The sequence below is a fragment of the Oncorhynchus tshawytscha genome, linkage group LG20, assembly GCF_018296145.1.
Source record: "Oncorhynchus tshawytscha isolate Ot180627B linkage group LG20, Otsh_v2.0, whole genome shotgun sequence".
NCBI classification, from domain to species: domain Eukaryota; kingdom Metazoa; phylum Chordata; class Actinopteri; order Salmoniformes; family Salmonidae; genus Oncorhynchus; species Oncorhynchus tshawytscha.
Window position 1 is genome coordinate 44,026,114 of NC_056448.1, and position 13,674 is coordinate 44,039,787.

A 13,674-nucleotide genomic window follows, 5' to 3' on the forward strand; every position below is an offset into this window, starting at 1 on the left:
ATTGTAGGATTTTTAATGAATTTATTTGCAAATTATGGTGGAAAATAAGTATTTGGTTAATAACAAAGGTTTATCTCAATACTTTGTTATATACCCTTTGTTGGCAATGACAGAGGTCAAACGTTTTACGTAAGTCTTCACAAGGTTTTCACGGCGGTGTGTTTGGGATCATTGTCATGCTGAAAAAACCAGCCACGTTTCATCTTCAATGCCCATGCTGATGGAGGGAGGTTTTCACTCAAAATCTCACGATACATGGCCCCATTCATTCTTTCCTTTACACGGATCAGTCGTTCTGGTCCCTTTGCAGAAAAACAGCCCCAAAGCATGATGTTTCCACCCCCATGCTTCACAGAAGGTAAGGTGTTCTTTGGATGCAACTCAGCATTCTTTGTCCTCCAAACACGACGAGTTGAGTTTTTACCAAAAAGTTATATTTTGGTTTCATCTGACCATATGACATTCTCCCAATCTTCTTCTGGATCATCCAAATGCTCTCTAGCAAACTTCAGACGGGCCTGGACATGTACTGGCTTAAGCAGGGGGACACGTCTGGCACTGCAGGATTTGAGTCCCTGGCGGCGTAGTGTGTTACTGATTGTATGCTTTGTTACTTTGGTCCCAGCTCTCTGCAGGTCATTCACTAGGTCCCCCGTGTGGTTCTGGGATTTTTGCTCACCGTTCTTGTGATCATTTTGACCCCACGGGGTGAGATCTTGCGTGGAGCCCCAGATCGAGGAGATTATCAGTGGTCTTGTATGTCTTCCATTTCCTAATATTTGCTCCCACAGTTGATTTCTTCAAACCAAGCTGCTTACCTATTGCAGATTCAGTCTTCCCAGCCACCATAATTTGCAAATAAATTCATTAAAAATCCTACAATGTGTTTTTCTGGATTTGTTTTCCTCATTTTGTCTGTCATAGTTGAAGTGTACCTATGATGAAAATTACAGGCCTCTCTCATCTTTTTAAGTGGGAGAACTTGCACAATTGGTGGCTGACTAAATACTTTTTTGCCCCACTGTACAGTATAGAAAAAACATTCAAAAAATCCACACAGCCACATACATGCACGCGCACAGACAACCACTAACAGTCTTCATGACAGTTGCATGCAGTTTTACATAGACTACAGAGCAGACTACAGAGCAGACTACAGAGCAGACTACAGAGCAGACTACAGAGCAGACTACAGAGCAGGCACTGGCTCCCTTCGTATGGAAGAAGAAGGAGCACCATGGATATGTCACTTCACATATTGTATACAGGTAGAGGTCACTCTCAATGGATCAGAGCCCCTCACCTGTAGCCTGCCGGACAGATCTGCCAACCTTTTGGCTGTCTTACTTTACAGCTTTGTTTGAGTTAGTGGGAGTCTCTGAAGTAGACATTATCCATTAGGTTGTATGAACATCTCAGACAGAACATCAATCTAACGTGGTTGACAGGGGGGAGTCTATTGGCCTGGGGTGAGGAGGAGGAGAGGAGGAGCGGAGAAGAGGAGATGCTAGTGAATTATTGAGCGCAGCTGTTTGGTTTCTCTCTCTGGTGAGTTGGGGGGAGAGGCCGGAGTTGTCAGGTCCCGGTATGGAGCAATACGTCTCAGACTCCCTCTTTCTGTGCTCTCTCTGTTATAATGTATCTACATCTCTCTCTCTCTCTCTCGCTCTCTCTGTCTCTCTCTCTCTCTGTCTCCCTCTCTCACCCTCCCTCTTTCTGTGCTCTCTCTGTTATAATGTATCTACATCTCTCTCTCTCTTATACTGTATCGACCTCCCGCTGTGTCTCTCTCTCTCTCTCTCTCTCTGTCTCTCTCTCTCTCTCTCTCTCTCTCTCTCTCTCTCTCTCTCTGTCTCTCTCTCTGTCTCTCTCTCTGTCTCTCTGTCTCTCTCTCTGTCTCTCTCTCTCTCTGTCTCTCTCTGTCTCTCTCTCTCTGTCTCTCTCTCTCTCTGTCTCTCTCTCTCTGTCTCTCTCTCTCTGTCTCTCTCTCTCTCTCTCTCTCTCTCTCTCTCTCTCTCTCTCTATATATATATATATATATATCCCTCTCTCACCCTCCCTCTTCCTGTGCCCTCTCTGTGCTCTCATATGTACTCTCTCTTTCTCTTTCTCTCCATCTTTCTCCTTCCCCCTCTCTCAGAGGTCAGATGACTTCCTCTGTTTATCTGTCTCTCACAGATTGTGTTTTAGGCTAGGTAGCCTAGCGGGTAGAGAGGTGAGCCAGCAGCCGGAGGGTTTCCAGTTCGATTGCCAGGTCTGATGGGGAAATCATTTGACGGGAAGCAAGCTGGCAGCCGGAGGGTTGCCTGTATCAAATCCTAGATGCTATTGCCTGCCGTTGTGCCCTTGAGCACAGCACATAACCTCCGACAATAACTGTTCCACAGGCACCCAGTGTAACAGTCCCCTGCTCCAACCTCTATATGTCTGTAACAGTCCCCTGCTCCAACCTCTCCAACCTCTATATGTATGTAACAGTCCCCTGCTCCAACCTCTAGATGTCTGTAACAGTCCCCTGCTCCAACCTCTATATGTCTGTAACAGTCCCCTGCTCCAACTTCTCCAACCTCTATATGTCTGTAACAGTCCCCTGCTCCAACCTCTATATGTCTGTAACAGTCCCCTGCTCCAACCTCTAGATGTCTGTAACAGTCCCCTGCTCCAACCTCTCCAACCTCTACATGTCTGTAACAGTCCCCTGCTCCAACCTCTCCAACCTCTACATGTCTGTAACAGTCCCCTGCTCCAAACTCTATATGTCTGTAGCAGTCCCCTGCTCCAACCTCTATATGTCTGTAACAGTCCCCTGCTCCAACCTCTATATGTCTGTAACAGTCCCCTGCTCCAACCACTCCAACCTCTACATGTATGTAACAGTCCCCTGCTCCAACCTCTCCAACCTCTACATGTCTGTAACAGTCCCCTGCTCCAACTTCTCCAACCTCTACATGTCTGTAACAGTCCCCTGCTCCAACTTCTCCAACCTCTACATGTCTGTAACAGTCCCCTGCTCCAACCTCTATATGTCTGTAACAGTCCCCTGCTCCAACCTCTACATGTATGTAACAGTCCCCTGCTCCAACCTCTCCAACCTCTACATGTATGTAACAGTCCCCTGCTCCAACCTCTCCAACCTCTACATGTCTGTAACAGTCCCCTGCTCCAACCTCTCCAACCTCTATATGTCTGTAACAGTCCCCTGCTCCAACCTCTATATGTCTGTAACAGTCCCCTCTCCAACCTCTATATGTCTGTAACAGTCCCCTGCTCCAACCTCTCCAACCTCTACATGTCTGTAACAGTCCCCTGCTCCAACCTCTCCAACCTCTACATGTCTGTAACAGTCCCCTGCTCCAACCTCTCCAACCTCTACATGTCTGTAACAGTCCCCTGCTCCAACCTCTCCAACCTCTACATGTCTGTAACAGTCCCCTGCTCCAACCTCTCCAACCTCTATATGTCTGTAACAGTCCCCTGCTCCAACCTCTATATGTCTGTAACAGTCCCCTCTCCAACCTCTATATGTCTGTAACAGTCACCTGCTCCAACCTCTCCAACCTCTATATGTCTGAAACAGTCCCCTGCTCCAACCTCTATATGTCTGTAACAGTCCCCTGCTCCAACCTCTATATGTCTGTAACAGTCCCCTCTCCAACCTCTACATGTCTGTAACAGTCCCCTGCTCCAACCTCTATATGTCTGTAACAGTCCCCTGCTCCAACCTCTACATGTATGTAACAGTCCCCTGCTCCAACCTCTCCAACATCTACATGTATGTAACAGTCCCCTGCTCCAACCTCTCCAACCTCTACATGTCTGTAACAGTCCCCTGCTCCAACCTCTCCAACCTCTATATGTCTGTAACAGTCCCCTGCTCCAACCTCTATATGTCTGTAACAGTCCCCTCTCCAACCTCTATATGTCTGTAACAGTCCCCTGCTCCAACCTCTCCAACCTCTACATGTCTGTAACAGTCCCCTGCTCCAACCTCTCCAACCTCTATATGTCTGTAACAGTCCCTCTCCAACCTCTATATGTCTGTAACAGTACCCTGCTCCAACCTCTATATGTCTGTAACAGTCCCCTCTCCAACCTCTATATGTCTGTAACAGTCCCCTGCTCCAACCTCTCCAACCTCTACATGTCTGTAACAGTCCCCTGCTCCAACCTCTCCAACCTCTATATGTCTGTAACAGTCCCCTGCTCCAACCTCTATATGTCTGTAACAGTCCCCTGCTCCAACCTCTATATGTCTGTAACAGTCCCCTCTCCAACCTCTATATGTCTGTAACAGTCCCCTGCTCCAACCTCTATATGTCTGTAACAGTCCCCTCTCCAACCTCTATATGTCTGTAACAGTCCCCTGCTCCAACCTCTATATGTCTGTAACAGTCCCCTCTCCAACCTCTATATGTCTGTAACAGTCCCCAGCTCCAACCTCCCAACCTCTACATGTCTGTAACAGTCCCCTGCTCCAACCTCTACATGTCTGTAACAGTCCCCTGCTCCAACCTCTATATGTCTGTAACAGTCCCCTGCTCCAACCTCTATATGTCTGTAACAGTCCCCTGCTCCAACCTCTCCAACCTCTATATGTCTGTAACAGTGCCCTGCTCCAACCTCTCCAACCTCTATATGTCTGTAACAGTCCCCTGCTCCAACCTCTATATGTGGGGCGGCAGGGTAGCCTAGTGGTTAGAGCGTTGGACTAGTAACCGTAAGGTTGCAAGTTCAATTCCCCAGCTGACAAGGTATAAAATCTGTCGTTCTGCCCCTGAACAGGCAGTTAACCCACTGTTCCTAGGCCGTCATTGAAAATAAGAATTTGTTCTTAACTGACTTGCCTAGTTAAATAAAGGTAAAATAAAATAAATAAAATGTCTGTGACAGTCACCTGCTCCAACCTCTAAAAGTCTGTAACAGTCCCCTGCTCCAACCTCTATATGTCTGTAACAGTCCCCTGCTCCAACCTCTCCAACCTCTATATGTATGTAACAGTCCCCTGTTCCAACCTCTCCAACCTCTCCATGTCTGTAACAGTCCCCTGCTCCAACCTCTCCAACCTCTACATGCCTGCTCCAACCTCTAAAAGTATGTAACAGTCCCCTGCTCCAACCTCTATATGTATGTAACAGTCCCCTGCTCCAACCTCTCCAACCTCTACATGTCTGTAACAGTCCCCTGCTCCAACCTCTACATGTCTGTAACAGTCCCCTGCTCCAACCTCTCCAACCTCTACATGTATGTAACAGTCCCCTGCTCCAACCTCTCCAACCTCTACATGTCCCATTTCAGTTCGGACCTTGTGTCTTCTATGTTTTCACGGTTCCTTTCTTGCTTAATTCATGCATCTCCACTAGCATCTCTACTAGCATCTCCACTAGCATCTCTACTAGCATCTCTACTAGCATCTCTACTAGCATCTCCACTGGCCTCTCCACTAGCATCTCCACTAGCCTCTCCACTAGCATCTCCACTAGCATCTCCACTGGCATCTCCACTAGCATCTCCACTAGCCTCTCCACTGGCATCTCCACTAGCATCTCCACTAGCCTCTCCACTAGCATCCCCACTAGCCTCTTCACTGGCATCTCCACTGGCATATCCACTAGCCTCTCCACTAGCCTCTCCACTAGCATCTCCACTAGCCTCTCCACTAGCCTCTCCACTAGCATGTCCACTAGCCTCTCCACTAGCATCTCCACTGGCATCTCCACTAGCCTCTCCACTAGCCTCTCCACTAGCATGTCCACTAGCGTGTCCACTGGCATTTCCACCGGCCTCTCCACTAGCCTCTCCACCAGCCTCTCCACTGGCATCTCCACTAGCCTCTCCACTAGCCTCTCCACTGGCATCTCCACTGGCATCTCCACTGGCATCTCCACTGGCCTCTCCACTAGCCTCGCCACTGGCATCTCCACTAGCATCTCCACTAGCATCTCCACTAGCCTCTCCACTAGCATCTCCACTAGCCTCTCCACTAGCATCTCCACTAGCCTCTCCACTAGCATCTCCACTAGCATCTCCACTAGCCTCTCCACTAGCCTCTCCACTAGCATCTCCACTAGCCTCTCCACTAGCCTCTCCACTAGCCTCTCCACTAGCATCTCCACTAGCATCTCCCCTAGCATCTCCACTAGCATCTCCACTAGCCTCTCCACTAGCCTCTCCACTAGCCTCTCCACTAGCCTCTCCACTAGCATCTCCACTAGCATCTCCACTAGCATCTCCCCTAGCATCTCCACTAGCATCTCCACTAGCCTCTCCACTAGCCTCTCCACTGGCCTCTCCACTAGCCTCTCCACTAGCCTCTCCACTGGCATCTCCACTAGCCCTCCACTAGCCTCTCCACTAGCATCTCCACTAGCATCTCCACTAGCCTCTCCACTAGCCTCTCCACTGGCCTCTCCACTAGCCTCTCCACTAGCCTCTCCACTAGCCTCTCCACTGGCATCTCCACTAGCCTCTCCACTAGCCTCTCCACTAGCATCTCCACTAGCATCTCCACTAGCATCTCCACTAGCATCTCCACTAGCATCTCCACTAGCATCTCCCCTAGCATCTCCACTAGCCTCTCCACTAGCATCTCCACTAGCCTCTCCACTAGCCTCTCCACTAGCCTCTCCACTAGCCTCTCCACTGGCATCTCCACTAGCTCTCCACTAGCCTCTCCACTAGCATCTCCACTAGCCTCTCCACTAGCCTCTCCACTGGCATCTCCACTAGCCTCTCCACTAGCCTCTCCACTGGCATCTCCACTAGCCTCTCCACTAGCCTCTCCACTAGCCTCTCCACTAGCATCTCCACTAGCTCTCCACTAGCCTCTCCACTGGCCTCTCCACTAGCCTCTCCACTGGCATCTCCACTAGCCTCTCCACTAGCCTCTCCACTAGCATCTCCACTAGCCTCTCCACTAGCCTCTCCACTGGCATCTCCACTAGCCTCTCCACTAGCCTCTCCACTGGCATCTCCACTGGCATCTCCACTGGCATCTCCACTGGCCTCTCCACTAGCCTCGCCACTGGCATCTCCACTAGCATCTCCACTAGCATCTCCACTAGCCTCTCCACTAGCATCTCCACTAGCCTCTCCACTAGCATCTCCACTAGCCTCTCCACTAGCATCTCCACTAGCATCTCCACTAGCCTCTCCACTAGCCTCTCCACTAGCATCTCCACTAGCATCTCCACTAGCCTCTCCACAGCCTCTCCACTAGCATCTCCACTAGCATCTCCCCTAGCATCTCCACTAGCATCTCCACTAGCCTCTCCACTAGCCTCTCCACTAGCCTCTCCACTAGCCTCTCCACTAGCATCTCCACTAGCATCTCCCCTAGCATCTCCACTAGCATCTCCACTAGCCTCTCCACTAGCCTCTCCACTGGCCTCTCCACTAGCCTCTCCACTGGCCTCTCCACTAGCCTCTCCACTAGCCTCTCCACTAGCCTCTCCACTAGCATCTCCACTAGCATCTCCACTAGCCTCTCCACTAGCCTCTCCACTGGCCTCTCCACTACCCTCTCCACTAGCCTCTCCACTAGCCTCTCCACTGGCATCTCCACTAGCCTCTCCACTAGCCTCTCCACTAGCATCTCCACTAGCATCTCCACTAGCATCTCCACTAGCATCTCCACTAGCATCTCCACTAGCCTCTCCACTAGCATCTCCACTAGCATCTCCCCTAGCATCTCCACTAGCCTCTCCACTAGCATCTCCACTAGCCTCTCCACTAGCCTCTCCACTAGCCTCTCCACTAGCCTCTCCACTGGCATCTCCACTAGCCTCTCCACTAGCCTCTCCACTAGCATCTCCACTAGCCTCTCCACTAGCCTCTCCACTGGCATCTCCACTAGCCTCTCCACTAGCCTCTCCACTGGCATCTCCACTAGCCTCTCCACTAGCCTCTCCACTAGCCTCTCCACTAGCATCTCCACTAGCCTCTCCACTAGCCTCTCCACTGGCATCTCCACTAGCCTCTCCACTAGCCTCTCCACTAGCCTCTCCACTAGCCTCTCCACTGGCATCTCCACTAGCCTCTCCACTAGCCTCTCCACTAGCATCTCCACTAGCCTCTCCACTAGCCTCTCCACTAGCATCTCCACTAGCATCTCCACTAGCATCTCCACTAGCCTCTCCCCTAGCCTCTCCACTAGCCTCTCCACTAGCCTCTCCACTAGCCTCTCCACTAGCCTCTCCACTAGCCTCTCCACTAGCATCTCCACTAGCATCTCCCCTAGCATCTCCACTAGCATCTCCACTAGCCTCTCCACTAGCCTCTCCACTAGCCTCTCCACTAGCCGTCTCTCTCTTTCCTCCTCTCTATTCTCCTTACAGCTCTTGAACCAGTAGCCTAGCCCGATCCGTTTTCCCAGACGTATCAATATAGTTTGGTCACTTATTTTGAGAAATTAAAAAATATATATATTCGAGAAAAGAAGGACCTTGCTCTTGCTTGCTGGATACAAAATAGGCTACAGTGTTCACAGAGTGAACTAGAGAGAAGTCTGAGTGCTTCTCTGGTGGGATGTCATCACTTTGGCTGGTAGTAATTATGCAATAAAGGGAAATACTGTGTTCTCCCCGTGCTCCAATGTTTATCTTTACAATGACATGTATTAAGTCAGAATGCCCAATGTTAGAATGTTTCCAATCAAATTCATGAATTAAGTTAGAATGTTTTCCTTTCGGTCTAATTTGCATAAACATTGTGATTGGATGATAGCTATGGAGGTTATTGAATCAGGATAACATGATCTCATCGAGCTCATTAACGATAGAATGTTCGTATTTGAACATTGCCCGAAAGGCCAGTCTCGTTGGCCAATGACAGGACTGGAAAGAAGAGGAATGTAGTTGCTGAACTGAGACAGGGTAGCCTAGTGGTTAGAGTGTAGAGGCGGCAGGGTAGCCTAGTGGTTAGAGTGTAGAGGTGGCAGGGTAGCCTAGTGGTTAGAGCGTTGGACTAGTAACCGAAAGGTTGCAAGTTCGAATCCCCGAGCTGACAAGGTACAAATAAGTCGTTCTGCCCCTGAACAAGGCAGGTAACCCATTGTTTCCTAGGCCGTCATTGAAAATAAGAATTTGTTCTTAACTGACTTGCCTAGTAAAATAAATTTAAAAAATAACCAGGCTATAATAGACAGACCAATCCTGACAATCTTTAGAGAATGTGCCACTTTCTTGGAATGAATTGTTGTGTTGTAAATGCATGAGCCTCGGTAACCATAGAAATACAATGTGTTCTATTTCTATGGTCACAACATTGACATTAGACAGTAGCTTAGTCCAAATATTATTCTCCTAGATGGAATACTCATCACACTCTTTGGTGACAGCTGTAGAGAGATTGGTGATAGTTGGCTGGCCATCCACACGACAGTCCTGATTGGTCCTTGCAGACTCTGGGACTGGAATATGAGCGACTCTCGTCCACAATGCTTTATTTATTTATCTAATTTTGAGTTGAAATCATGACTGGCCGAAACGTCACGACTTTAACTCAGAATTAGGTCAATAAAACATCAAGATTTTAATTGTGAGCAAGAGTCGCTCTTGTTTACTTCAGAACGCTCCTTTTGATTTATTTGGTTGCACCTCGTCTCACGTTCGGTTGAGTGCCTCCTACTCCTCTCCAGGGGCGGGGACAACCTGAAGTGATGTTTTTTCAAAATGGTGGACAATGTCTGACTCACTACATTATTTCCCCTTTATCTCTCATCCTTCCCCCTCTCTCTCTCTCTCTCTCTTTGTCTCTCTCTCTCTCTCTCTAATCCCTTTCCTGGAACTTGCCGATGTCCTACTCAGGTGTCCAATTGGTTCGGCAACAAGAGGATCCGGTACAAGAAGAACATCGGCAAGTTCCAGGAGGAGGCTAACCTCTATGCAGCCAAGACAGCGGTGACGGCAACCCATGCCGTGGCAGCAGCCATCCACAACAGCCAGGCCAACTCACCCACCACGCCCAACTCTGGTAGGCACACTTGGTGGTAAGACCAGAGTCGTATGTATATGTTGCGGTAAATGTGTAAAAAAAAAAAAGAAGGGAAATGTATACATTTCACGGTAACATATATATATAGATTTGGATAGTAACACAGGAAGTGGTGTTTGATACTTAACAAAAGTGATGATTTCTGGCTGCTGTTATTGCTGCTTCCTTGTTTCTTGTTTTTTCCTACTCTTGTAATTTATTCATTTTTCTTTTGTTATTTTGTTTTCATTGTTTCACTTATTCAGCTTTCTAAGAAGTAATATATTGTAGACGAGGGGTATCAAACATACGGCCCATGGGATCCAAAAAAAATACAGTGCCTTGTGAAAGTATTCGGCCCCCTTGAACTTTGCGACCTTTTGCCACATTTCAGGCTTCAAACATAAAGATATAAAACTGTATTTTTTGTGAAGAATCAACAACAAGTGGGACACAATCATTTTTCACAATTTTTCAGTTTTTGATTTGTTAAAAAGTTTGAAATATCCAATAAATGTCGTTCCACTTCATGATTGTGTCCCCCTTGTTGTTGATTCTTCACAAAAAATACAGTTTTATATCTTTATGTTTGAAGCCTGAAATGTGGCAAAAGGTCGCAAAGTTCAAGGAAGCCGAATACTTTCGCAAGGCACTGTAAATAAAACCATCTATATACATTTAAAAATAAATGAAAACTGTGTATAAATGATATTGGACCTACATTTATACAGTCTTTTCACTCGGTCCAGGTTGCTAACAATCACTGAAATGAAGCTAGACAGTCAAGGAGCATAAAAAATTCCCCAAACTATGGTTAGAGGGCTATTTTTTTCTCTCAACATTTTGACTGACAATTGTTTGGTCCATTTTGACTGCAAGGAAATATAACACATTTTGAATATGACCCTCCAGACCTCTGTAAAGACTGAATGAGGCCTGCGGAGGCAGAATGAGTTTGACACCCCTGTGACTGTGGTACTGCTAAGGATTGTTGGGTGGCTGGTTGCTAGGGGTAGTTGGGTGGGTGTTTGCTAGGGGTAGTTGGGTGGGTGGTTGCTAGGGGTAGTTGGGTGCGTGGTTGATAGGTGTAGTGGGGTGTGTGGTTGCTAGGGGTAGTTGGGTGGGTGGTGGGTGGGCGGGAGGGAGGGAGGGACATCTGGCATTGTTTGTTAAAATTGCAAATGACAATTAAATATTGATAATAAAAATCAACACAACGAATGATTGAAATGTTCACGCTAGGATGTCAAATCAAATCAAACCTAAGCCCTTTTTTTATTTTTTTTAATCTTCATTTAATGTTCTATAGCAGTGCTTACAATTCCAATACAATTGATATAGGCAATGAGACTCGGCGCTTAATAAAGTCATGATGGGAGGTTTTTAAGTCCCTTCCATTTTCTGTTATCCAGGCTTCCAGATGAAAGATGAGGAATTTCAACTGGACTCTGCTGAGAGCAAAAACTCCCTTTTAACCAACATGTTCACTGCCGGTACTGATTCTCTTTTAGGAAACCTTTTATGTGTTGTGGTCATTCATCCCACCTAGAACTAGTCCTTCCATCGGTCCCTTCTCACACCCCCGACCATAGTGGAAGCTTGTCTCCCTCTCCCTCTCCACCACCTCAACCTGAATTCAATTGGTTTCATTTAGGATATGAGTACGCTAGTTCCTGTTTAGGTTGCTTCATTTAGGATATGAGTACACTAGTTCCTGTTTAGGTTGCTTCATTTAGGATATGAGTACGCTAGTTCCTGTTTAGGTTGCTTCATTTAGGATATGAGTACGCTAGGTCCTGTTTAGGTTGCTTCATTTAGGATATGAGTATGCTAGTTCCTGTCTAGGTTGCTTCATTTAGGATATGAGTACGCTAGTTCCTGTTTAGGTTGCTTCATTTAGGATATGAGTACGCTAGTTCCTGTTTAGGTTGCTTCATTTAGGATATGAGTACGCTAGTTCCTGTTTAGGTTGCTTCATTTAGGATATGAGTATGCTAGTTCCTGTCTAGGTTGCTTCATTTAGGATATGAGTACGCTAGTTCCTGTTTAGGTTGCTTCATTTAGGATATGAGTACGCTAGTTCCTGTTTAGGTTGCTTCATTTAGGATATGAGTACGCTAGTTCCTGTTTAGGTTGCTTTGATGGTTCATGGACATACAGTATCTAGACCTTCATCCCTCTTCCCTCTGTCCTTACTCTCTCTGTTTTCATCTCTCTTCTCTCGGTCCTTACTCTCTCTGTTTTCATCTCTCTTCCCTCGGTCCTTACTCTGTCTGTTTTCATCTCCCTTCCCTCAGTCCTTATTCTCTCTGTTTTCATCTCTCTTCCCTCTGTCCTTATTCTCTCTGTTTTCATCTCTCTTCCCTCTGTCCTTACTCTCTCTGTTTTCATCTCTCTTCCCTCTGTCCTTACTCTCTCTGTTTTAATCTCTCTTCCCTCTGTCCTTATTCTCTCTGTTTTCATCTCTCTTCCCTCTGTCCTTATTCTCTGTTTTCATCTCTCTTTCTTTGGTCCTTACTCTCTCTGTTTTCATCTCTCTTTCTTTGGTCTTTACTATATCTACAGTCTTCTTGTTTTGTATAGTTTAGTTGTTCGGATGTATGGATCAGTGAGTGTAATGTAGTGTGACGTTGCCCCTAGTCGCATATCTTGGGGTCAGTTTAGCATTTCCCCTCACTAATGATTAAGATTAGGATTGGGTAAAGAGAAGCTGATCCTAGATCTGTATGTGTTCTTATATTCAGCTACTTCCATCTCTCCTCTCCAGGTTCCTCTGCCTCTTTTAGCCTCCCTAACTCTGGGGACATGTTCATGAGCATGCAGAGTCTGAATGGGGCCTCTTACCAGGGGGCTCAAGTCGGAGCTAATGTGCAGTCACAGGTAGGTCAGGGTGAGAGGTCAGGAAGAGAGGTCAGGGTTCAAGGCTTACTTAAGGGTCACATACTATTGACTGTACTAGGTTTGGGGTCAATACCCTTCTCTTTAAAAAAAAAATTGGAGTCATTCCATGAATTGGAATAATGGAGACAATTTGGCCTTCACTTTCTCTGAGGATTTCGTTGAATTCATGGAATGATTTTGAGTTTGAATGAGATTGAACTTCAACTCAAAACTGTAGCAATTCATTGATAGTCGACTGGTAATGTCCAGTCTGGGTACAGCAGGACATTATACTGTAGGTTATGCAGCTTGATTATTTATTATCTTAGAAGGTGTTCGTCAGGTGTAAGAAATATGGCTTTTGATATTATAGACCTTTTGACATATTTCTGTATTTCTATATCACAGTATATTGTAGATTACAGGTTATTTGAGAAGGTCGAGTGTCTGGCTTTGACTTGAGCTCTTGGGCTGGGATTCCCCACTTTCTTTACTTACCTGTCCCGTGTCTGTTCTATACTGTCTGTTCTTTACTGTCCCATATCTGTTCTTTACTGTCTCATATCTGGTCTATACTGTCCCATGTCTGTTCTATACTGTCCCATGTCTGTTCTGTTCTATACTGTCCCATGTCTGTTCTATACTGTCTGTTCTTTACTGGCCCATGTCTGTTCTGTTCTACACTGTCCCATGTCTGTTCTTTACTTTACTGTCCCGTGTCTGTTGTTTACTGTCCCATGTCTGTTCTGTTCTTTACTGTCCCATGTCTGTTCTATACTGTCCCATGTCTGTTCTATACTGTCTGTTCTTTACTGTCCCATATCT

At 46.8% G+C, this 13,674-nt stretch overlaps 1 protein-coding gene across 3 annotated transcripts in view; it reads left to right on the forward strand.

The window, feature by feature from the left end:
* The window catches only part of LOC121840214 (pre-B-cell leukemia transcription factor 3-like), a 131,483-nt gene that overhangs the window by 92,038 nt on the left and 25,771 nt on the right, over window positions 1-13,674 (forward strand). For 2 of the 3 annotated variants that reach the window (XM_042302712.1, XM_042302713.1), the window contains 3 exons: window positions 9,804-9,969; window positions 11,382-11,462; window positions 12,737-12,849. In XM_042302712.1, the coding sequence (XP_042158646.1) occupies window positions 9,804-9,969; window positions 11,382-11,462; window positions 12,737-12,849 (360 nt within the window). The remainder of the gene's footprint in view (window positions 1-9,803; window positions 9,970-11,381; window positions 11,463-12,736; window positions 12,850-13,674) is intronic. The other variant, XM_042302714.1, reaches the window with a different exon arrangement.